General features: G+C 43.3%; 1 protein-coding gene across 1 annotated transcript in view; it reads left to right on the forward strand.

The window, feature by feature from the left end:
• Positions 1–26,581, forward strand: part of SCFD2 (sec1 family domain containing 2) — a 201,219-nt gene that overhangs the window by 154,455 nt on the left and 20,183 nt on the right. The window contains exons 6-7 of the mRNA XM_056855417.1: positions 12,358–12,503; positions 21,942–22,076. Coding sequence (XP_056711395.1) covers positions 12,358–12,503; positions 21,942–22,076 — 281 coding nt within the window. The remainder of the gene's footprint in view (positions 1–12,357; positions 12,504–21,941; positions 22,077–26,581) is intronic.

The raw sequence follows: 26,581 nt of genomic DNA on the forward strand, positions 1-26,581 counted from the left end.
GTTTGGAGCGGTAGACTCTGATCTGGAGAACCGGGTTTGATTCCCCACTCCTCCACATGAAGCCAGCTGGATGACCTTGGGCTAGTCACAGATCTCTCATCCCCACCTACCTCACAGGGTGTCTGTTGTGGCGGAGGGGGGGGAAGGTGATTGTAAGCCAGTTTGATTCTCCCTTAAGTGGTAAAGAAAGTCGGCATATAAAAACCAACTCTTCCTCTTCTTCTTCTGTAGAGGAAAATTTCCCTCCCACAGAGGCTTTTCAGAATACTCAACATTTTTGTCCTTCAGGAAGATGTGACTAAATGCTTTGTATTCGAGTTGTCTAAATTATTCCACATTAATATTCTTAGTATTGCACTTAATATTATTTACAAACAATAAAAAATGACCCCCCTTTTTAAAAAAAGCAATTGACTTAAAATTGTCTCACAAACAGAAGACAATGATCATAATGAAAGAATCACAAAAAGGACGCTGGTAGAGCAAATCGAACTTGTTTGTGGAACGGATGGAAGCTGCCCAACACAAGGTCACTTGATAAAAACTAGTTAAAAATAGTCAGGCTGGGTCTGAAAATCTTCCTGGCTGAATAATGCCACAGCATAAGGAATGTGGAAGCTGATGCAAGCCACAGCACTATCAGTAGAATCCTAGAAACCATCACATTCTCTCCGTTTCAAACGTTACAAGTATTAAAAATACAAACAAGCATAACTATCCTCAACAGAAAAAAGCAGTCAGGAGAATCTGCCATATTAATGCAGTAAACAAAGTATCTGATCCATTCTCAAAAACATCTGTTTTTGAAAATCCACATTCATTCTTCTCTCATCTTGAAATGAATTCCTTTTTTGTCTACTCTCTTTAAATCCAACATTATGTGTCAGTTTTATTAGCAATAAAAATGCTGTTGAAGCAATAAGTTATAGAAACATCATTAAAATTCTGCTCTGACAGTCAATGATCAAGTCTTTTTATCTATGAACATTTTTAAAGGCCAGCCCATAACAATAAGTATAGGATTTAATGGAAGATCATAACCTGGCATTTTTTAATTATTAGGGTTGTAATTACCAGGTGGGGCCAGGAGAGCTCCTAGAATTACAGCTGCTCTCCAGGTTACAGTTCCCCTAGAGAAAATGGTGGCTTTGGGGGGTGGACTCCATAGCATTATACCCTGCTGAGATCCCGCCCCAAACCCTCCCCAGGCCCCACTCACAAATCTCCAGGAATTTCCCAACCTGGAGTTGGCAGTCCTATACTGATTTCAATCCAAAAGGCCGTAATGTCATTGCAGGGTAACCATATGTGAGTTACAAATTAACATATCCAACTATTATATTATGTTTTGTTTTGTTTTGCCTTCAAGTCGCAGCCATCTTATGGTGACCCCATAGGGTTTTCAAGGCAAGAGACATTCAGAAATGGTTTGCCATTGCTTGCCTCTGCATCACAACCCTGGTATTCCTTGGTGGTCTCCCATCCAAATACTAACCAGGACTGACCTTGCTTAGCTTCCCAGATCTGACGAGATCCAGCTAGCCTGGGCTATCCAAGTCAGGACATTATCTTGTCAGAGCAGCATTTTCTTTTGCTTAACATATTTACAGTGCATTCTGTGAAAGACCATAAAGTGATTTTCTTCCAGGCCAGGGAAAAATTGTGTACTTCCACACCTGTGTCAAGTTCCATAAATCTATAACAAATCAACACAGATCACTTTCCTAGTAACAAATCTTCCCCCAGCCGAAGTAATTTTTTAATGATCTGTGATAGGGAAAAATCAGCAAATGTTCTGGTGTTCAGAGAAGCAGAAAGAAACATGATCACAGTTTCTTGATTTAAATTTGTGTGACCTTAAAAAAAGAAAGAAAAAGAAATAATTGGAGCTTTAGAATGACAACAGAGAATCACCAGGTTCAGTGCAGCATGTTAGTTAGCGACACTTCCATCTTGTTGATTTAAGCGTGACTCAAAGCTGTTGTGTGGGTGGATACCTATTAGAAGTGAAAATGTTTTCCTAAACGACTCTTTTCTGTTCGTACAAATCATGTTGCAGATTGTGTATTTATTGCTGAATGAGAAGGGCAAATCAGGAATTCGTTCGTGTGTTCAGGAAGGATCCCGTGTACAATACGTGAGCACTGAAGAATGTTCTCACAGAAATGGTTTATGCGTTATTTGGAATGGCATGTTTGCTGCCCTCTCTGCAGGTGCTTACGAGTCACTCTATGTGATAACTCTTTTCATAAACACTGCTGTATGGGAGGTGGGAGCCTTGGGGGAGCTGATCTATGTCTTATCTGATTGCCACTTCAGTAAGAAGGAAATCATCGATCAGGTGTGAAATTACCACACAATGTAGTCCAGCTGTATAGTTCCAATATTCACACACATCGCAGCCATGTGAATGCCACTGTGGTGTAATGGTGTGTTGGTCTATCTGGGAGGACCTGTGCTTGAATCTCCACTCTGCAATGGAAGCTTGCTGGGTGACCTTGGGCCAGTCACACTCTCTTAGCCTAACAGTATTGTTGTGAGGACAAAACAGAGGAGAGGAGAACAATGTAAGTCACTTTGGGTACCCATTGGGGAGAAAGGATGGGTAGAAATGAAGTAAATAAATAATGTAGGATTGCAACAGAGGGAAGTAGATTCTGCATAACTGCTGGGAAATGGGGGGCCTATATCTTGGGCCCATGTGGTTAGGATATGCTTTAAAAAAATATTATCTGAAGGAACCCCACCACACATTAGATTGCAGATCTAACATAAAATATAGGTAGGTGTACCTCCTGTTTGGAGGTGGTTGATTTTTTGCATCTGCAGTTGTATAAAGCAAAAGGATTAAAAATGCAGCAGTTCTCTGTTCTTATGCACAGTACTATTTCCCCTGAGGTGTGTGTAATGCTGTAGTTAAGTTCCAGTACCTGCTTGTTTGCTGTTCCTCAGAGACAAATGGATAATGTGATTTCCACAATGTTGCAGTGCCAAGGCTTGTCTCCCCCATTCGTTAATGCTTGCGTAAGTCTGAAACAACCTGGCAATCGCTTTTGCTAAAAATGTATTTTCTCTCACTTATGTGTACTTGCACCAGGAAGCTAATGAACAACAGCAAAGTGGCATAACAATGTTTTTGCCTTCTGGTGTGCATAAATTAGGCCTTAAATTACACAGACGTATTGCTGGTGATTGATCTTCTGCAGTACCCAGGATTCTTAACTACAGTTGAGCCCTTGTGAAGAATACCAATTGTGGGGAAAGGAAATACCCTCAGTTTATTACGGCATCGGCATTCAGATGACTTATTGGAGTTAGTTTCGTCAGTCTCAACATACTACATGAGACTGGGCAGAAAGAGTGCAAAGCCGGCAGTTAACCAAGTTGTTTGTTTTCACTCACCCGACGTCCGAGTGCCCCCCCCCCATGACATACTGTACAATCTCCACTCTTCTGCGGTGGTCTTTGTTTTACATTGCAGGAGTCAAGCTTATCAACATATTACCTTTATTTACCCGAAAAGAAGACTAGCCTCAATGCAAGATGACCCCCCTAAAAACTGTTATACACAAAAGGGTTTTTAATTAATATACATAATTGTAAATTAATATATATAACTGCAAATTTAATAGGGCCTCTTCTTCTTGATCGCATGTGTGGAGGAAAGAAAAATAAACCCTTTTCAGGTACATAAACCACTTTGCACTTCCTACCATTCATAAAATTCTGTGTGGTATAACCTATACTACCATGAGAGACAGAAGTCTTTAATTGCATTGTTTCTTGGCAAGAGTAACACGGGCAATCTGGAACAGCTATTATGGAAGAATTGCTTTCCCTCAAAAGATACCCATAATAGGCTAATATATTTGTGATGTATTTGTTTTCCTGAACTCGGATCGAGAGGGGAGGGGAGGTTTAAACACAGCAGTCTAGAGCTGCTGTTTTCAAGCTCATGAGAGAGAACTCTATACAAAAGATAATTCTTAATTCAAATCTGGTAGTCTAAAAAAAAAAGATAATTCTTAATTCGAAGTTATTCTCCCCTTGTAAAATTGAGTTCCTGTCTATAATTGGTTACAAACATTTTCCTGCCTCAGTATACACTAGTCATATGTCTGACAAATTTTATGGGGGGGGAGAGAGGAACGTGTTTTATGTGGGCTGGCTCCCTGCTCTCCCCCAAGTATGTTTTACTCTCCACTGCGAAGCTCACGTTAGTACAATGGCTGTAGCCAAGGTGCGGTTTTAAAAGGTTTGGGGGACAGTAGGGTTGCCATATAACTACTGAGGGTGAGGGAAATCCCTCCCCCAGTATGCTGGGGTTTCACTTCTGGTACAACCAGAAGTAAATTCAGCATGTCACCAACGATGCTCCAGCAATTAGCCAAAACTCTATTGTAACACAGCCCGGATAACCTACAAGAATCTGTTGTAACATTTTGCTCATTTTCTGAGACTCATTATGTGTAACACTTGTAATAGCAACTCTCTGCAGTGCTCTGAGATGACATGTGTTACGCTGCCTCCTTGCCTTCCTTAGCATTGCCTGCTTATTTTCACTGCCACCAAAGGTTCTCGCTTTAGACTTAGTTGAATCCAAAGAACAGGAAGGCTTAGTTATATTGGGCAGAATGATAGAATGGTCAGGGGGTTTACTCTAAATAAAACAGTTTTCCTCGCTTGCCACTTAGACTAATGGCTTCCACACAGACTTATTTTTCCTCACTCATTCTCTTCACCCACTCAGCTCTCTTCTTCCCTCTCTCACACACAAAATGCTCTGAACACCCCCACTACAAACCAGTCAACCATGCCCCCTAGGGTGCTGCTACCAGCCAATCATAACACTTCAATTACCCATCCAGCTAGAGTTGCCAACCTCCAGGTACTTAAGACAAATGGGCAGCACCACAGCTCAATGAGTAGAAATAAGAGTAATTAGTAAAAGTCACACATTTCATTAGGCATAGACAAAAACAATGTACAAAGCCTACAATAAAGAACGCAAATATGACAACATAACAACAATCAAACCTTGCTGAAATAAAAGATACAGGTTACTTCACCGTAATAGTCCTGATAAATAATATGCGGAAAGCCGTCAAAGGTGTCCAAATGGTGATTCCGCCAATAGTCCAAGGTGTAAAAAGTTCCACAAGCGGTTACTCTACCATTACTCCACCGTTGCGCATGTGCCACATTTGTGATGTCCCCGGAAAATGATATTTTGTTCTTTGCCTTATGGCTGTGCAGGTAGAGCAATTTGCTTTTAATAGGTATGAGAGTCATATCTCGTCACCAGCTATCAGAGATAGTAAGAAGCCCTTTGGGTCGCTGGTCAGGATCTGGTAAGCTATAATATATATTTATTTATTATGTGATTATATGAGTGTGCATGTATATAAAGGATGACTATTAGGCTTTTTTGATTTATTTTTATAGAGGTCTTTTGTACCGTATATGAACTATAACATAGATTCAATGTGGATGCATGAATTTACGGATGCATGAATTTACAACTGAAGAAACCACCGCGAAACGCACACAAGATCCGGAAGTGTCGTTTTGTCTTCTGTTTCGTTGAAGCTCTTTGCCTTCACTGCCATAGAGTCCAACTGCCAAAGCGGCCATTTTCTCCAGAGGAACTGTCCCTATCGGCTGGAGATCAGCTGTAATAGCAGGAGATCTCCTGCTACCACCTGGAGGTTGGCAACTTCAGGAAGTGAGTCTCTTGCTGGTAGGAAGATTTGGGGTGGGTGGGTCTCTTCCAACATCCCTGTCCCTCCGCTCTTCCTCCTTGCTGCCATCTCCATGATGCAAGGAAATAGGCAATACGTTATTTATTCTGAGCCCCTGAATATGGAAATAAGCCAAGGATAGAGGGGTTTGCAACGCAGGCTGGATTCTTATCAAATGAATTGGTTTTTATTATTCATAAATTGCATCAATGCCAACAAACATCTCTGCAAAAATGTTCTACTAAATGTCATCTTTTAGCATATATACTTCCAACTGTATTGCCACTTATGACCTGAGAGGGGGAAAAATCAATTTTTTTCTGATAGTTACTTCAACTTGCTTTTATGTTAAAAGATTTTTTTTAATTAATTGGAATTCAGTGTTAAACATTACTTCTGTGCTTTGATTTCATACAGAGCATTGTGGCTGGGTGACCTTGGGCAAGTCATTCTCTCTCAGCCTCACCCACCTCACATGGTGTCTGTTGTGGGGAGAGGAAGGGAAGGCGATTGTAAGCCTGTTTGATTCTGCCTTAAGTGGTAGAGAAAGTCGGCATATAAAAACTCTTCTTCTTCTTCTTCTTCCCCTTTGAGAGATTTTTGCATGTACTGTATACTTCGGGTTGCCAGGTTGTAAAGATTGGTGGGTAATTGCCCTCCAATCCACTGCCTGGCTCAGAAGCAGGGATCGCTTCCCTGTTGCGATGCGGTGCTTCCCTACCTCGGCTCCACCCCAACAACCTCCCACCGGAGCCAAGGGGGGACCTGGCAACCCTATAGGTATACTATACTAAAACCAAGGACTTGCACTCAGGTATATTGGGTGGGATCTAATGGTTCCCTTCTCATAAGTGAAGATCAAGGCCGATTAGAAGGGGGCCAGGATAGTCATTTGGCCCAGGCCTCAAATTTAAAGGGGGCCTTTAATGAATTTCACAACTTGTTCTTACATGCATCATGTATCATCATTTTTCGCTTGTATTATGGCTAAAGGCCTTAAAAGGTTTAAGTAATCTGGACCCCTCTGGACCTCTCAGAAGGCCTGATGAGGAATCTTGTGCTGGAGGAAGGTCTCCACCTGACAACGACTGGATCCAATCCAATATGTCCCCATGTGTTTTAAGACTAAGTCAATGGGCTTTTATGCATTCTCAGTTTCCTCGTGTCTAATTTCTTGTTTCTTGTGGGGCGGTCAGTTCTGTATGTGTTTTGCTCCCTCTAGTGGTCAGTGCAATATAATACCAGTTTTTAATCAAGCACAAAAAACTGCTGATTTAAACTACAAAGAGAAACGCTTCATTGAAAGCTGTGTGGTGTCAAATCAACCATCAGGGGGAGCAAAACATGTGCAGACGTGGGGTGGGGGGAAACAAGCCCTGAAGAATCAGGAAGTTAGACAGGAGGAAACAGAGAATGCAGAAAAGCCCAATATATGCTACACATAAGACAATACATTTGAACTAAGTGGAATTCAATTTTTATAGTACTTTAAAAATTGTGTAGCATTCACTTTGACTTCCTCTTTGGCTATCTGTCTTACATCTGTATGCAACAAACTTGTGTGTTTTTCTCTTTAATGTTTTCTTTTAACCATTGGAAGTCATGGGCTAGTATTTCAAAAAACATCAACCAAAAAAAATCTCCAGAGTAAGTTTGCTTCCAAGCAGGGTAGGAAATCAAGCTGAAAAACAAGTCTTCCGAAACCCATTAAAAGTTGAAAGTTTCTATTCTTAAGTTCCGACTCTGGAATCTGACCCTGAGATGCAGCTGCTGAAAATTTATCTGTTGGCTGAAAATACTATTGTCTTGTGTAACAGTTAAAAGGGCTGCAACTTAATTTTTCTTTTGATCTAGTAAGCTGTCTCATAACTGTGGCCAGTATTCCAGCCAAAGCTCAAATGAGATGGAATATAAAGCTGTGGGAATTTCTCCTTCATATACTTAGGGAGCTTCAGGGTAAATGCAAACTGACCCTAAGTAGTTAGTGCCATATGAGACTGCAACTGGGCTGCCAAGCATTTGAATGCTTCTCTCGGTATGAAACGCCCAACTCACACAATACTAGCATGTTGAGGGAAAACCTACATTCAGACTTTCTCCCTGACATGAGATCTTTCCTCATACAGGGCATTTTTTACACAGTGTGGGGCATCCAAATATGTGGATCCTTTCCATGCACTCTTAAATGTTATAGTTTAGGAAGAACTCTGCTATGTGCTATTTATACATTGGCTAGTCACAGCTCTCTTTAGAGCTCTCTCAGCCCCACCTACTTCACAGGGTGTCTGTTGTGGGGAGAAGAAGGGAAGATGATTGTAAGCCGGTTTGATTCTTCCTTAAGTGGTAGAGAAAGTCGGCATATAAAAACCAACTCTTCTTCTTCTAGCAATAGTGAGATTTGTAGAAGCAATCAGAAATGTACATCTGAAAATGGGATGAGTAACTTTCAAATTAGCCTGTCCATGTACATCTATTAACTATTCTTGGGGGGAGGGTAATATATTGTGTGTGTGTTTTTGCCGTCGAGACACATCTGACTTATGGCGACCCTGGTGGGGTTTTCAAGGCAAGAGACCTTCGGAGGTGGTTTGCCATTTCCTGCCTCCCCATCATGCCCCCAGTATTCCTTGGAGGTCTCCCATCCAAATACTAGCCGGGGTCAGGGCTGAGAGTGTGTGATTGGCCCAAGGTCACCCAGCAAGCTTCCATGGCAGAGCGGGGATGCGAACCTAGGTTTCCCAGATTTTAGTCTGACACCTTAACCACTACTCCATGCTGGCTCTCTGATGTGACCTGTCAAGAATATATATAACTTTTCAAAATGCAAGCAGTATTTAAATGCAGGCCTGCATTTATGTTAATTCAGTAACTGACTCTGCATTATTTTATATTTCAGTGATTCTCCTTTGTCAACGAGACTTTAAAAACCCTCATCCTCTGATCTTGAAATTTATTTTTTAAGCAACCAATTTTTGGTTCTTTTAAGCGTAAAGTTATTTCATCCTTATATATGACAACTTAATATCTCTAGAATAAGTCTGAGTCACGTTAAAAGGTTTATTGTTTATTAATAGCAGGCTTAAATTTATAATGGTTTAATTGCAGCAATTGTATCACTCATTCTTTTACTGGGATCCATTTTATCTTGGCATACAACAAGTCTGTAATGATAATGGTTTTTAAACGTTAAAGTGCAATGAGACAAGATTTTTTCAGTATTTAATTTCTCTATTTAGGATATTTCTATGTCACATCTCAAGACAAAGTTCCCAAGCAGCAATTATTAATAATATTAAAAGGCAAGGCTAAAAACTATTTTTGGCTACCCAAGTACTACAGGACATTTCAAAATGGAAGGTTCTTTAGAAACCTTAATCTAATACTAAGGGTTATTTTCCTTTCATCTTTCCTTTTGACTATTCTACATTCATACTGGCTCCAGAGCTTACAAATATGAATTAAATGGAAAATTGAAGGGCTTTTTCTGGGGAACTTTCTCCCCCCTTTTTTCTTTTACAGTTGATAGCTATTACAGATCACCAACGTATATGCACCCACTCAAGAGGGAAGCTGAATCAACTACACAGGCAACCTTATGAGGTTTTAATGCAGTAAACTCAACATATAGTGATTTTGTTATTTGTATGGTGGCGAAAAGGGGTAGCCTTATTCTTGATGTGATAAAAATCTGTGAACTTCCTATAGAATGGTCATTGTTCTCTGCTAACGTCAGATTTGTCAGAACAGGCAGGGCAATCTCTGAAATGCTATTGCGTTGGCACAACATTCACTCAAATGAAATGGCCTTCCGGGAAATGAAGAACCTGTGCTTTTCCTGCAGAAAGATTAAAATTTCATTTTAGTCTGTGAGTAATGCACTCACCATACAGTAAAAATGGCTTTCTGAAGCTTGCTTGTGGACATGAAAGATATTAATGTATTTTGGATGTACTGAAATTTCAGAAAGATGAATTGGTGGAAAGGACTCATTAGCGTCCCATTGGCTGTGGTCACAAACTTTGGGGAAGGGTTTCTTGTACAGGCACTGTTACCATATCCCAGATCACTAAATCTAGACAGATTACTTTGTGTATTGTGCAAATGGTATGCTAATTATACGCAATCAACACCACTAATGTGCATTTTTCTTCCTAGTTTATTTTTTCTGACCCTTACCAAGGTAGGGTCAGAGTAATGCTCTCTCTATCAAGGTGTATCAAGCACACCACACTGCTGGTTTTTGGGTTTTTGTTTGCTTCAGTGTGAAAACTCTGGATGCTCTTCCTGGAGGCCAATTTGTTCTGTTTAATAGACTACAGAGTTTTTAGTGATAGCTTTTCCAGCTGTCTGTTTAATTACTATTTTCAGTGTAACTCTGTTCTCCTGTTCTCCTAGGACATTATTCAGAATTCCTTTGAATATTAGAGGAAATTGTCACATCTGGGAAAGTGGTTAGGTATTCATTAGGAATGAGAGCTAATTCTCTCTTTTCATGTATCCACAAATTATCTCCCTGATAGTTTACATAAGTGTCATGATTTAAGGTGTGATTCTGAAATGGTTAAATGACTGGTCCTCCACTGAGGGATGAGGAAATGTAATACAGCCAGTTTGACATAGTGGTTACAGCACTGAACTTTAACCAGAAAAACCTAGATGCAGACCCTCACTTTTGCCATAAAACTCACTGATGACCTTGGGCCAGTCATACTTTCTAAGCCTACCCTATGATACAGGGTGGTTGTGAAGATAAAATGGAGAAAAGCTAAGTGTGCCTCCCTAAATTGCTTGAAGGAGCAGTGGAACAAAAATAGGATAGACAGATAGAACATTCATATGCGTAATTCTTTTTTGAGACTCTATAACAACCAAACATAAATGTTGGAATATTGATGGCATTACTTTTCTGATTATATTTTGTTGCTTTAAAATGCAGCCAGCATACTTGGTATGTTTTTGTAAATTATGTGACTCTTGCTATTGTTATAAATTTATTTTATATACTAAGCTTTCCATAGCCTTCCTTCCCCCACCTTTTCTTATGAGCCAGAGAATCTTTTTCAGCATAAGGCAACTTCACATGTTCAAGAATAACGAAGCAGACAAATAGGTTAGTATGTGCATGCTTAGGACATAATTGTACATTTTAAGTTTTAACCCTATCTTGACCCATCCACACCTGTTTTCAAGAGGGCCAGAAAAACTGTAAAAGATTCAGTAATGCAAAGATTTTAATTTCAAAATATGGCAGTGAAAATTTATATGTACATTAATGTAATAATTTTCCATTTGAAGTGCCTGTTTTAAGAGATAGTGGGTAGGTTGTATTCCGATATCTCCCTTGAATGCTGAAATTTGGTATGTATGTTTATGACTTTTAGTTGAATGTTAAACAAAAGCTTGAACTCCGTATTGTGTTTTAAGAGATGAGACAAAAACGGCAACATGTCTTGGGTTGGAGCCAAACCTTCTCCCACATGAGCTGGAGGCACTTCTGTCCATGCGAGGTGGGGGGGAAAGAGATCTGCAGTTGCTACACCCTCCAGCTACAGTCAATATGCTGTTCCCAAAGGTTCTTCCATCCTCAGGAGTGCTTTTGGGGGGACGCACCATGTTCCCTGAACAGAAGTCCTCTTGGGTTCTCTTCATCTTTCACATTGCAATGGAATTATGTTGCATATGAACACATTAAAACACAAAGAAACTTGATAAAAGTATGCCTACTTGATCCTTGTTGTTCAGGTACCTTTTCTTATTCCTTATAACATAACCAGGTTTCCCAATGATAATTAAGGAGGTTTGTCTTCCTTTAAAATTCTAGGGTGAATCTGAAACTCACTTTTTTCCCCATCTGCACCAGAGATGAGCATATAACAGTATTTTTCTTAGTTACCTTATGCAAGGTTGAAATGTAATGTATGATTGGTTGGCTTTACTTGCTTCTAAAGTGTTGGGGATTTGCTGGGTTCTGTCACTGTTTATAAAGTACTAAAGAAAACAAAAGAAAATAAAAACTGTTTTCAAAACCTATCTGACCAAGTGTTCACACTTAATTTCATTTGGTTTTTTTTGCAATATTATGGGTAAAGTACTATCAGGAACCTATCTCTTGAAGGTGCTTCTTGATCCCTTATTAAGGACTATGCACTGCCCAAGTACATAACTGTTAATTCCTTACTTAGGGTTGCCAGGTCCCTCTTCACCACCGGCGGGAGATTTTGGGGGCGGAGCCTGAGGAGGGCAGGGTTTGGGAATGGGAGGGACGTCAATGACATAGAGTTCAATTGCCAAAGCGGCCATTTTTCTCCAGGTGATCTTATGTCTATCGGCTGGAGATCAGTTGAATTAGCAGGAGATCTCCTGCTACTACCTGGCAGTTGGCAACCCTACTCTTACTGTGAACAGTCCTTTTATTGTAAAACCTTACCACCTGTGCTAAGTAAAATACATTACTTCTGGACCTTGGACCACTATGCGAAGAAGGTCCGAGAATATATAAATTCACCATCTATCGCCTAAGTTATTTCCTTTGGCTGATCTTTTTTCTCTTATTTTTTCGCCCCAAACAAGTGAAAGTATTTGGCCTCCCCAGCAATGTATTTCTGTGTTGTTTCAGGCTGCGAGTCTTCGCTGGATCTGACATGTCAGAAGGTCATGGTTGCAGTCAATAAGATCTTTAAAACCCTAAGAGACATTACAAGAGCTCGAGCACAGATGAAACAGTTTAATTCTGTATATATCCCAGGAAGCAATACCCTACAGGCAAGTTGATACATGCTTTTTAATGACTGTTACTGTATGTTGTGCCAGCTCATAGCCAAAACTACCTTTATCCACATGGGACTGATTTTACAGGGGTTTTCATGAAGAATACGCTCTGTTTCTAGGGTTGCCAACCTAGACATCCCACCGGTGGCGAAGAGGGACCTGGCAACCCTAGTGGGCAGGGACCAGATGCCCATACTCTGCTAGACACCTACTTGTCCTGTCCTCCTCATGTCGTCCTCTCTGCCAAAGCTGAAAGGGCAGAAAGCTGCAGATCCACAAAGATTGGGGGGGGGGATTATCTTTCCTGAACATGTCCTCTTCCATCAGGAGGAACAGTTGGGATGGGGGCAGTCTAAGTGATGTGTGCTCGTTTCTTTTAAAAGCTGCTGCATGCAGTCTAAACATCATTGCAACCGAATGACGCACTTTCCTCACTGGTAACAGAAGGGTAATCTTTAGTGAGATTAATAAAGTGACTCATGCATGATTGTAATTAAAGTTCTTCCAGAACTTCAGCATTTCAGTGTGATGAGTGACATTTCGATTGGCAATCTGTGGCAATAACTCATTTGCAAATTTTGTAAAATACTCACAAGCACCTGCAAATATTGTACAGAATTTCAGATTCGCCCTGTTTCGGTTTGCCTTTCTTTGAGCTTCCACTGCACAGGGAGAAGAAGCAGAGAACTGTTTTTATGCTCTACCAGTGCAGGAAAGATGGTAATGGCATGCCTTACTCTAGCCAGGAGCCCCATCTAACATAAGCAGACATTTCCGTTCAGTCAGTAGTGAACCTGTAGGTTCAGCAGAGCGGCTGGCCCGGCTGAAGCTGAAGTTCAGTTATCTGGCGCTTATATGGCTGTAAAGATTCCCCTACAGTAAAACAGTATCATGCATAACCTGTGCTCCTAATAGATTAGCACATATGATTAAAAATGATCAAGTAATGAGCAGAAGAACCCAAGATTCACCATGTCAGACGTACCCCTAGATGTCTGTGCCACATTCTACATGGCAAAAAAAAATGACTAATGACATGACTAATTTTGTTTTTATTTTATTGGCAGTCCCAATTGACAAGACAATTGACAATATAAGTCATCTTATATGTGTTATATAATGGTTGTTTTCTTTATATTGTAAGCTGCTTTGAGTACTGCAAGACAGAAAGGTGGCTAATAGTTTTTTAAATAAATAAATAAATAACTCCCAAGGATCTTTGGCTGGTCTTACCTGAAAAAAAGGCATCGCAAACTCCAGAAACGGTGAAATAAGCCATCAGCCAAGCACAGTCAGACTGTTTTTCTTATGAATTTAGCATTGGTCCATCTTCAGTATCCCGTCTACGGATGTGATGTCTTTAATGCAACAAATGGCACTGCAGGGTCAGAATTATTTACTGCCTCTAGACCAGGGGTGTCGGACTCAATTGTTACGAGGGCAGGATATGGCAGAAATGTCATTTGGTCAGGCCACAGCTGCTGGCAAAACGTCAGGAAAGAAAATACCAAGACCACGGTCACACAGCCCGGATAACCTACAAGAACCACTACACCACACTGGTATTTTATACCCCACTTTTCTCTACCTTTAAGGAGTCTCAAAGCGGCTTATACTCTCCTTCCTTTCCTCTCCCCACAACAGACACCTTGTGAGCTAGGTGGGGCTAAGAGAGATTGGTGAGACCCAACCCAGTTCACCAGATTAAAGTCTGCCACGCGTTAGGAAGAGTGGGGAATCGAACCTGGTTCATCTGCATGGCTTCTATGCAGTCCCACATTGGGACTGCACAGGTGCAGGCCAGCCACGGATAAGATTTGTCAGCTTCTAGCAAAATCGAAAGTGAGAGTGCTCCCCCTCCCCTCGGGGCATGCAGCCTTCCCGCCCAGCGGTCACATGACCTCGGGGGAGGGAGCATTCTCCCCTCCAGTTCTCTTTCTGCCGCCACGGAGAGAGAACGTGTCTATAGCTACTCTTCTACTGCTTTTACTGAATGGAGTCGAAGAAGGCTCCGCTTTTCAATCAACGTCGTTCTTGTCGCACCAAAATGCGAAGACTTATTGCCGCAAGGTTTGCCTCCTTTGCTTGAGGGAACGGCACTTTCGCTCCACCCTCAGAGCACGGAAGGCTCATACTGATCGTCTGAAACTGCTCGGCTGGTCGCTGGAGGTACGTCTAAGCATGCTAAATCCTCCTTTCTGTCACCAAGATGTCCAAGTCGATCATTCTACCAGCCAAGTTCCTTGCCCCGGCTCCTTCAGACTGTCGTCCCAATCTCTGTCGAAGTCGCCTCAACGCCATCAGATGCCGAACTTCCCTCGGGGCAGAGCGCCTTCGACCTCCTCGGCAGTGAGGGCCTCAATGCCTTCGAGCGTTGAACTTCCCTCGGCGCAGGGCGCCATCAAACTCCGTCAGTAAGGGCCTCGATGCCTTCGGATGTCGAACTTCCCTCGGCGCACAGCACCTCGGCGTTGATCTTCCTCAAAGTCTCCTTGGTGCCGATCGGGGTCGTCATCACCTCAGTGCCGTTCGTCGGCAGTCATCAACGTCTCCTTTAGTCAACTGACTCCAACGATTGTTCATGAGGACTCGCCTCCTCGTGATTCCCTGGTATATCCCTCTGTTATAATTCAGGGCGGATCCCAGGATGACCGGCGGTTCCACACGCAGTTCCTGACGCAACTGTACAGTGATGCGCCTTTGCCGTCGCCGAGCCCGAAGGTCGCTGTTGGCGTCATTACGCCAAATCCTCCCAGCCTGCAGGCGGAGGTGTCGGTGCTTTCAGACGTCCACATCATCTTGACACTACGCTCTCGGCGCCTATGCTCTCGGCGCCCATGGCCTCTCGGAGCCCGCTGCCCCTCGGCTCCTACGGCCTCTCGGCTCCCACGGCCTCTCGCGCCCACGGACTCTTGGCACCCACTGCCTCTTGGCGCCTACGCTCTTGGAGCCAATGTTCTCGGAGCCTACATTCTCAGCGTCGACATTCTTACCAATCCAGTTTGTCACTTTTTGACCTCTTACTCTGGGTCCAGGTGGCATAGAGGGACCCGTCATAGCAGCTTGTCCTCTACACGGTCCCACAATCATCAAAGTAGGCAGCCTTGCTGCCTCTGACATAGGCACTGCGATGACTCTCACCATCTCCCTTGGCATCGGCATTGCCAACGACAGCGCGATGACCCTCAGTGCCGAGAGCCTTCTCGGAACCGTACGTTGCTAAGGCAAAGACTCCCCCTGGAGACTCTTCCAACCAAGGTCTCCTTCTACATTAAAGGATATGGTCCATTCTGAGTCCAATGCAACGGCTACTCAGGTCTGACCCAGAATTCCGCACCTCGCAACCCTCACCTGTGGACATTGCAGGAAATACTAAATCTCATCGCCTTCGGGGGATGTGAGATTATATGTAGAATTGATCCGTCTGGCTAAGTCTATGTATATTCCCTCCCTGACGTCTCGGACAACGACCATCATGGGTACACTGCATTCCTCAGAGACAGGTCCGGTGGCCCTTCCAGTGGTTACAAGCATTTGGAGGTCGTCGTTTCTAATCGGACCAAGCCAATTTGTGGCTCCCTCTTCACCAGAAGAGTTGACAGCCTTTACAAGATCCTCCATGAGGACGGTTATTTTCCATACCAGTAGCCTGTCTCAAATTCTATGGTGGTCAAAGCCCTGTCGGGCTAATATGGATCATGTTCACATTCCTTGCCCCTAACCAGGGGGGACGCAGGCTGGATGCTTTACACAGGAAAGTTTCTACTTCCAGTGCCACTGGTTTTCACATTTCTATTTCATGTCAATCATGGCCAGATACTAATATGCCCTCTGGGATGGAATTTCATCCCAAATTAGTATCCTACAGGAGGATCAACGCCCATCAGACTAAACTGCTCAGAGCATAAACATGACCCTCAACAAATAGCAGTTTATTGCGGCGCGTCACATTGCGGACCCTTCCAGCAAGGTCATGGCCTCGTCCATAGTCCTTCGGAGGCAGGCATGACTTAACCAATCCACCCTTCCGTATGACACCCGGTTGTGTATCTAGCACCTTGCCCTTGAGGACACGTCCGTCGCATGTTGGGAACCAACCCTTTGAGGGCACCTCGCTTTTGAGCAATTAAATGATGCCTTTCTTGTTCGTCTCAAGAAGGATTGCTAAGTCCTTGGGCATCGCCCCACTGTGCCAGCTTACAGCCAACACACTTTGGCAGCCAGTCTCAAACATCTCGCCTATACAGGTACCAAGGTACCTTCCACCCCCAATCTCATTTCTGCCCAGTAGGGAGTTTTTTGGGGGACTCCTAGACCCAGCAAGGGTCCTAGCCCATCTCTCAAGCCCAAGCAGGCCTGGCTAGATGCTCAAGTGCGTTTCACAGACCAGTTGTCTGATTGTTACAGTGTATGACGTCCATCACTGATGATAATTGGATTCTCAAAATGATAAAGCACGGATGCCTTATTGAGCTCGAGACGCTGCTTCCCTACCTCTTTCTGGCTTGCACTATGTCGCCAGCTCCCGCCCAACTCCTACAGGAGGTTCGGGAACTTCTACGGAAAAGGGCCATCCGGGAGGTCCCCTCTGATTGGGACTATGGGTACTATTACCGTTTCTACCTAGTTAACAAAATAGGGGGAGCGCCCCTCTCTAGACCTGGGGACTTGACGACGCGGTCAAGATCCACAAACTCATATGTTGCTCATATGTTAAATACCCAAGGTCCTGCCACTCCCAAATGAGCAGGTGGGGTTTGCCGTTGGGCTTGCGTGATGCATATTGCACATTGCAATCCTCAAAGAATAAGGGCTCTGTCGTGTTTTCTCTGCAAGGGCAAGCACTATGGATATGCAGTTCGCCCTTGGTCATGCTATGGCACCTCGCACCTTCATGACGTGCTTATCTGTGGGAGTTACACACCTGGCCCTGCAGGGATGTGTCATTTTCCATACCTAGACGACGGGTCGATAGTCGGTTACTCAAAGCCTGCCTTTGCTAGTCAGGCAGAGGTTCTTATTTTCCATCCTAACCGACATGGGTTTCCTGGTCAACTATAAAAGTCTCCATTGACCTCATGGTACCCACCTGCACTTGGCCACAGCTAGAGCTTACCTTCTAATACTTTCTAATACAGGAAATACGCTCCATTTGGAAGTTAGTTAACCTGTTCTAGAAAAGGTTCCAAACAACCCCTAAAATTCATTACTTGAGACTCATGGCTTTCTCCACTGCAGTTGTTGCCTTTGCTCGTCTACGGATGCTCCCCCTGCACACTCGGTTTTCTGACAGCATTCCAGCTGAACATTGACGCTCAATACAAAAAACTGTCTATCCCTGCATCGATTTTTGCCTCCTTGGACTGGTGGTCCTCTTGGCTGGTGTTGCCTTCCAAACACCTGCTCCACAAGCACATTGTTCCTGACGCCTCCTTATCAGGATGGAGAGCTCATTGAACGGCTCTTAAGGCCCATGGTGTTTGGCCTGCTCAAGAGTCTACCCTGCACATTATCTTTCTTGAGCTTCATTTTATTAGGCTTGCTCTCTGTTCCTTTACAAGGTCCTCGAGGATCGACGTATTCAGGTCACAATGGACAGCACCGCCCAGCACAAACAGGGTGGCACAAGGTCCATTTTCTGTGCACAGAAGCCATTGCAGTCTGGACCTGGCCATAACACATGGCTCCACTGTCACTGCCAGTAAGTTATCACCCTGACGATTGTCACAAGCTCATTGTAGACTCACGTTGTCTCCGTTATCTCTTCCTAATCTGGGGCACCCCGCAAATGTATCTCTTGTGACTCAGCACAATTCAGTGTTTCCCCAATGGTGCTCCAGAGTGGGGGTGAGCCCACGCTCCATGGGGGATGCATGCAATTACTTGGTCGCCCCCCCTTCCCCTTGCTGGGCAAGGTTCTGTTCAAGATCTGGACAGACAGGACAAGTGGCATCCTGGTAGCACCGTCTGGCCCAGGAGATCCCAGTCCACGATTCTAATGCCCCTGACTCAAGGGAGTACTGTTCCTTCCCAAGATATTTCTCACATTCCTTCCAGAATCAAGCTGGCAGCATGGAGAATTCTATGTAGTCTATGGTCAGATTGGGTGGCTCAGGTGCTGCTGCACCCCATTAAGTTGTCCACGAGACGTTTTTATTGATGCCAAGCGGAAACGTTTATCCCTGTGGGCTGCTGACAATAGTTTGTCCAGAGCTGCTTCTTTCCTGTCGTCAATTTTTGGCTACCTCGACTACAATTTGGCCCTTCACGCTGAGTTGGACTCTTTTTCTGTGTTCTTTTTTCACACCCAGACTCACAGAAGTTTTTTACAGGGACACATCAACCTCTATCCCCAGGTATCTCCACCTGTTCCTCAGTGGTCACAATCACCTCGGCCAGTAATGTCAGAGATTTAGCGACTCTTTGTCGTTCCTCACCGTTTACTAAGTTTCACACTGATTAAGTGGTGTTGAAACCCGAGCTTTCTTTCTTCACAGGTATCGTCTTAACCATGTTATTGCCGAACCCTTCTGATGTGGAGAGGGTTCTATACTTTTAAATGTACGGAGGGCCCTCCCTTCTTATCACAAAGAACCTTGTTTGCAGGGAAAACATTAATACATTATTGCTGTAACGACCACCGTAAGGGTCACCGAGCCTCCCAGCAGACCCTGTCCAAGTGGCTTACCTCAACCATTAAACTGTCTTATGAGACAGCACGCGTGGATGACCCGGACATGATCAAGTCGCACTCCACAAGAGCTTACGCTGCCTCCGTCGCCTTTTCGTCTAAAATTGACCTCTGAGACATCTGTTGAGCGTCATCGTCGACCCCTTCTACTTTCATTAAGCACTATGCGGTCGACGTGGATTCATCTAGAGAGGCAGCACTGGGACGTGCCGTCTTGCAGTCATTGTTTCGGTGTCTGTCCCACACCCACCATCTGGGTAACTGACCTCCCTACTCTCCCAATGTGGGACTGCATAGAAGCCACGCAGATGAAAACAGAGTTTCACTTACCTGTAACTGTTGTTCATCTGGTGGATCTTCTATGCAGTAACACATCCCTCCCTCCTTCCCCACTGTGGGACCTCTCCGCAATCATGTGGTTATGGTTCCATGGTGGCAGGTTGGAGAACTGGAGGAGAGAGTGCTCCCTCCCCCTGGGTCATGTGACCGCTGGGCGGGAAGGCTGCATGCCCCGAGGGGAGGGGGAGCACTCTCACTTTCGATTTTGCTAGAAGCTGACAAATCTTATCCGTGGCTGGCCTGCTCCTGCGCAGTCCCAATGTGTTACTGCATAGAAGATCCACCAGATGAACAACAGTTACAGGTAAGTGAAACTCTGTTTTCTCCAGATTAGAGTCCACCGCTCTTAACCACAATACCATGCTAGCTCATCAGGAAGAGAACTGGTAGATGCCTTACCTACCCAGTGCAAAAAGAGAGGATGCTCAGAGACAGATACTCTTCTGTAGTATGGATGGGAGGAACAGAAAAGGGATCATCATACTACCAGTACTTCCATGAGAGGGCTGAAAAATGAAAATCCTTTTTTTTTAAGCCTTCCTTTTTTGCTTCATCTTGGCAAATTGCCCTCCTTCCTGCAGTCCATCCCACATGGATTTTATCCGTGCACATTCCATGACTCACATTACAACCCTTTTGGGTGGTCAGAAGGAGACTCCCTCTCCCCCCTTTTCCACCAGCGCAAATGCTGGTTGGATCCAACCCATAGTGTGGATGTGCTGTTACAATCATAGTAGCTGCAGTAGCTGTTGTCTACATTCTAAAATTAGGTGGAAGCCTATGCCGTGGTTTTCTGTGGAACATTTCCAGCGAAATGCGTGTTTTGATGCCTTTCCTCTTCTTAATGACTCATTTTTTTAAAATGTGTTTGTCTTTGGAAAATGGACGGTCGTTATTCAGAGTCACAAGCAGTTTTTTACTGGTCTTTGTGTTGCGTGACTGGATGGCTCTCACGGTTTGGAAAATCCTCCTGTAAAAAGAGTTACACTGACAGTCTGCATGGCTACTGCCTTAATTAAAATGTAAGAAATGTGTTATAGGAAAGTTTGGATAAGATGTCTACTTTGGGGGTTGGGGTTACAGTACAGAGAAAAGATTTATATTTGACATTATAAACTGCCAGATATGAAAAAAATCAGTTTTTCCCAAGCTGTTCAATTTAAGTGGTTAGTTGCTTATTTATCCCCCTTTATTGTGCATAAGGTATGTGGCGCTTCCATCATTTCCGCAGCAAGATTTCCTACCTGTGTTCTACGAAAACTAGAGATTTGACATTCTTGGAATAGTGCCGAAAGGAAGCATTACCTCCTGCAAATTGAACAAGATAATTTTTGTAGATTGTAATGATCACTGTGTCAATTATTGTAGTTCATCTTTATGTAGAAATGTGTATAAATGTGAAGAGCTTTATAAACGGGAAAACGCAGATGGTTCACTAAAAGCGTTCCTCTGAACGTTGTATGTCTTGTTACCAGCAAATAAAGATAGGTTGCCCTAACCATTTTATCAGCACTATGCAAAAAAGAAAAGAAAAAAGGTTATGCTTGTTTTCAATCAATATGCTTACTTTGTTATCAGCATACAGAACAGATATTTACAACCAGGTGAAAAGAGTGTTTAGATATCTGCATAAAGGAGCACAGAATATACTGTGGGGAGCCTGCATTTAAGGAGGCTTTATACATGATTCCCAATCCCTTTGGAACTTCTGTCCTTGGGTATGACAGCCTTCTGGGCTATGAACCCATTTTGGTTCCGATTGACTGCTCCAGAAACAGTCTTGCGTCTCAGAGGACTTGTTACACACACATATGTGTGTGTGTGAAAGTCCTTTCTCCACCACAGGAAGAAGAACTGGGTAAGTCTTTTGATTTCAGCAAGGCAGTGCCCTCCTGTTTCTCATTAGGGTTGCCAACCTCCAGGTACAAGCTGGAGATCTCCTGCTATTACAACTGATCTCCAGCCGATAGATCAATTCACCTGGAGAAAATGGCCGCTTTGGCAATTGAACTCTATGACATTGAAGTTTCTCCCCTCCCCAAACCCCTCCCTCTTCAGGCTCCGCCCCAAAAACCTCCCGCTGGTGGCTGATACTTGGACCAGCTTTAAGCAACTTTACTGGCAGAGCCTGAACAGTTTTACCTAGAAACAATTAGGATGAAAGAGATTTAATTTATTGCAAGTCAAGGGCACACATTGTGAAAATATGTCCAATGCCTGCTGTCTCCCGTACCCGTGACAAATAGGTTGCTGGTGCAAACAAGATACTATCCTTCAATCAGCGGGGTGCAAATAACCTCCTATAAACTGACGGACTTCTTAAACTGTTATCTTGGTCATAATAATATCCCAATGTGATGAGTTGTGTGCTGTAAAATTACTTGTATACTTACTTTCAATAGGCTTCTTACAAACCATTGCTGAAACAAGTGATGGAGGAGATATGCAATCCTGATCGACCTGATCCTGTTGATATTGAACATATGGCTTCTGGGCTCACCGACCTTCTGAAAACTGGATTCAGCATGTTTATGAAGGTAATGCTGCTATCCAGTGATCATAATTACATTTCAAGAAAGTAAGATGTGCAGCTATTTTGGTAAGAAGAAACCAATTAATTTTGTGTAGGACGTTTTTATCTCATAACTGAAACTTAACATTCTTAGATGATGTGTCAACAGGATCAACTTATAATACCTCTGGGTAATGAAAAAGAGAAAATTCCATCCCATTTCTTTACACCGGTTTAGAGATACAAAGGCTGGGGGGAAATTCCCGAGGACTTTTCGTTTCAGTTGCTCCATATGGAAATTTTGAGGGGAAACTAGGGGTGGGGAAATTCACTCTTATAAAATACATACACATTTTTAATAATCTATTTTTAATCTGTTCAAAAATTATAAACTGCTTTTCATAAAATATCAAAGCAGTGTGCAAACAAAAGGGAATAATTGAACAAAATTATTAAATTCGTTGTCAGATAAAACAAAAAAGCAAATCAGAAGGGTAGATGAAAATAAGGGCAGATACCAAAAACACAATGATAGTTACCAAAGGCCAAATGAAACAAAATAGTCTTTGTGCAAGCTGGATTCCATAGGGGCATTAGTACATTGATCATCGATATATGCTTCAGTTTATTGTAGATAAATATATTAGCTCAAAGGATGGCATGTTGGCTATGGCCTTTATGAACCTTAGATCTGACTTTGACTCAGAGCCTAGGCAGAGATTATGGGATAAAATGAAGAAATTGTCTATTGACAAGCCTTTCCTATTTTTGATTCAACAATTATATGATTGGCCTACAGCTCAAGCCAGCGTGGTGTGGTGGTTAAGAGCAGTGGTTTGGAGCAGTGGACTCTGATCTGGAGAACCAGGTTTGTTTCCCCACTCCTCCACATGAGCGGCAGAGGTTAATCTGGTGAACTGGATTAGTTTCCCCACTCCTACTTATGAGGCCAGCTGTGTGACCTTGGGCTAGTCACAATCTCTCAGCCCCACCCACCTCACAGGGTGTCTTTTGTGGGGAGGGGAAGGGAAGGTGATTGTAAGCCGGTTTGCTTCTTCCTTAAGTGGTAGAAAAAGTCGGAATATAAAAGCCAACTCTTCTTCTTCTCAAGTAAAAGTTGGTCCATCTAATGAACTGACTAGAGCAGGGGTTGGGAAACTCATTAGTCAAAAGAGCCAAATATCAACAGTACAATGATTGAGATTTCTTTTGAGAGCCAAATTTTTTAAACTTAAACTATATAGGTAGGTACACTGTTTATTAACTTAATAAACTTTAATTAAAGTTTTAAGTCTTAGTTAAACTATAGGTACACTGAATAAAACTTGATATCATACTTAATAGTGATCTTATTTATTGATAAAAATTTAATTGTTAAGTCCCTGCCATTTCCCCCTCCCCGTCCAGAGTCCTCGTCTGGAGGCCTGGTCTACCGCCATAAAAGCCTATTGGTAGACCTGGCCTCCGGCTGAGTCCCATTGGGAGGCCAGGTCTACCCATTGGCTTTCTTGGCAGTAGACCTGGCCTCCGGAGGCCCATAGAAGCCAATTGGTAGACCTGGCCTCTGAAGGGGGACTTTTTCCCCTCCTCGGAGTCCAGGTCTACCGCCAAGAAAGCTGGTGGGTAGACATGGCCTCCCAATGGGACTCAGCCGGAGGCCAGGTCTACCAAAGGAAGCCCACCCTGCCCAACAGCTGATAGGCGGGCGGGGCAGGCCAGGAACCGCCGAGCCGCCCGCCCAGCAATCGCGCAGCTAGAGAGGAGGGGACGTTTTAGCCTCCCAACCATTGAGGGAAAGGGGGACCCGGCCATTCTCCACGGCGGGGGGGAAGAGACAGCGTGCCCGCTCGCCTGCTCACTCGCACTCTCTCTCTCTCTCTCTCTCTCTCTCTCTCTCTCTCTCTCTCTCTCAGGCGTGCCGGCTCCGCAGCCCGGCTGCTGGCGCGAGCGGGCGCGAGAGCAGGGGCTCCGAACCAAGTTTGGAGAGCTGCACTCAATGGGTCAAAGAGCCACATGCGGCTTCGGAGCAACGGTTTGCCGACCCCTGGACTAGAGCTATTGTACTGAGCAAAGGAATGAAGCAAGGATGTATCCTTGCTCCTCTGTGATTAAATTTTTAATTCAATGATTGAAGATCCTATATTTCCGGGGATTAATTCCATTTGCTTTATCTAGTTCATACCTACCTACCATGTCTTTTCTATGTGGATGATGCAACCGTTTTCTGAAGATTCATGGTTGGCCTACATAAACTTATAGGCTTCATTTTGGAGTATTGCTCCAAAGAGGGCCCAACTATTAATGCTTCTAAGTCAAAGGTCCTTCGCTTTAGTTAAAAAAAAGATGGACAAGGAAATGCAAGTGGTCAGTAGCAGAGAGTCTGTGAAGCAAGTAGAGCAATTTAAGTATTTAGGAGCTATATTTCAAGTGAATCTTTCTTCAAAGGTGCATTTGAACTCTAAGAACAACCATGAGTACTGGGAAGGGTATTTTGAGATTTCATTATTCCTCTGAGGAACAATATGTTCCTGCAGCAGTTAAAGCATTTAATAATAAAGTTTCTGGGCAGCTGTTGTATGCTGTAGGGGTCTGGATTAGTGTTGTAACAGATAATATTGTTGGACTGTTACTACGATTGTTACACAGTATCCTGGGAACTCCGAGATGTGTGACAGGAATAAGTATGACAGCCAGGATTGGGGAGATGTCTTGTAAAGCAAAGGTTTAGTGGATGGGGTTTAATTAGAAAATTAGGGTGTTGAAATCAGGTCTTAGTTAGGCTGGATGATCATACAAGTGACTGGGACAAATATTTGGAATTCAGATTATTATATTTGGGCATTACTGAGTCAGTCTATTAAAATGTTTGAGGGATCTTGATTATAAGAGTTTGCTGGTTAGCGCTTGCAAACCATGTTCATCCTTTTCAGTTGGTATTCCTCCCCCGATAAAAATGCCAAACTACCTATTTCAGTTATCTCATCCAAAAATATAAAAAGGCATTTACGCTTTACATCCTTTAGCATTTTTGTTAGGAAATTTTGTTAGGATTTTGTTTTAATGGTATTTCATACTCAAATAGATTCTGTGGATGTGGTACTAATTAGGGGGGGTGTTCGGCAAAGCCAAACAACAACCCCCCCCCCAATACTTTATTGGTATTTTACAGGTTTCTTTTTATTTCATACTCAAATAGATTCTGTGGATGTGGTACCTTATTGGTATTTTACAGGTTTTTTTCTCCTGAAAAAACTGGTGGCTATTTAAAGAGAGCCAAAAAGCAGATCCCAAATAATGCCGAATTATTTTTTTTGGGGGGGGGGGGGACCAAGAATAACAGGAGTCATGAATTATACATATGCAAACATAAAATATTCATGTTTTAGTACATTTTTATTATTTCATATCCTTGTAGTTAGCATTTTCTCTCTGCATTTCCTTTTGGACAAAAATATAGGGCACCATTTGACATTTTGATTGTGTTTATGACGTGTTTAGGGGTTAGTATTTTGAACTAGAACCTGAGAGCCCTGGATTCAAATCCCCATTCAGCCTCTCTGGGTGATCTTAGGCCAATCAGCCTAACTCTCTCTCAGCCTAACCTACCTTACATGGTTGTAAGGCTGAAATGCAGAATGAGAGCTAGTTGGGTGTAGTGGCTAAAGGCTTGGACTAGTATCTGGAATAGCTTGGTTCAAATCTCCACTCAGCCATGGAAGCTTGCTTAGTGATTTTGGGACAGTCACACACTCTCAGCCTAAACATCTCACAGGATTGTTATTGTGAGGATAAAATAGAGGAGAGGACAATGGTGTAACCTGCTTTGGGTCCCCTTTGGGGAGGAGGGTAGGGTATACATGAAGTAAATAAATAAAATAAATAAATAAAATGAAGCAGGGAGAGCCAGCGTGGTGTAGTGGTTAAGAACGGTGGACTCTGATCTGGAGAACCAGGTTTGATTCCCCACTCCTTCACATGAGCGGCGGACGCTAATCTGGTGAACTGGGTTGGTTTCCCCACTTCTACACATGAAGCCAGCTGGGTGACCTTGGACTAGTCACAGCTCCCTTAGAGCTCTCTCAGCCTTGCCTACCTCACAGGGTGTCTGTTGTGGGGAGGGGAAGGGAAGGTGAGTGTAAGCCGGTTTGATTCTTCCTTAAGTGGTAGAGAAAGTCAGCATATAAAAACCAACTCTTCTTGTATGCTGCCCTGAGCTCTGTGGACAAAAAGGGTGATAAAGTTGTACTAAACAGACCAGAAAAGTATTAGATACAGGGGAGAAGAAGGGTGTGATTCACAGGGATGACCTTCTGTCATCAGTATCTACTCTTCGCTGTGTTTTCTTGTTCCAGCAGTTCCAGTTAATATGATTATTTCTAGTTGTTTTAGTTAGAGCTTTCGTAAAAGTCTCTGCTTGTGCCAGCTGCGGCCTGGAAGAGGAGAGAGCTTTTCCCTGTTACAGCTCAGAAAGAACGAGATCCTCAGTTGCAGACAACACCCTAAGAACGGGAGTGTGGTCGGGGGGACCCG

This window comes from Euleptes europaea, chromosome 9 (assembly GCF_029931775.1).
Source record: "Euleptes europaea isolate rEulEur1 chromosome 9, rEulEur1.hap1, whole genome shotgun sequence".
NCBI lineage: Eukaryota > Metazoa > Chordata > Lepidosauria > Squamata > Sphaerodactylidae > Euleptes > Euleptes europaea.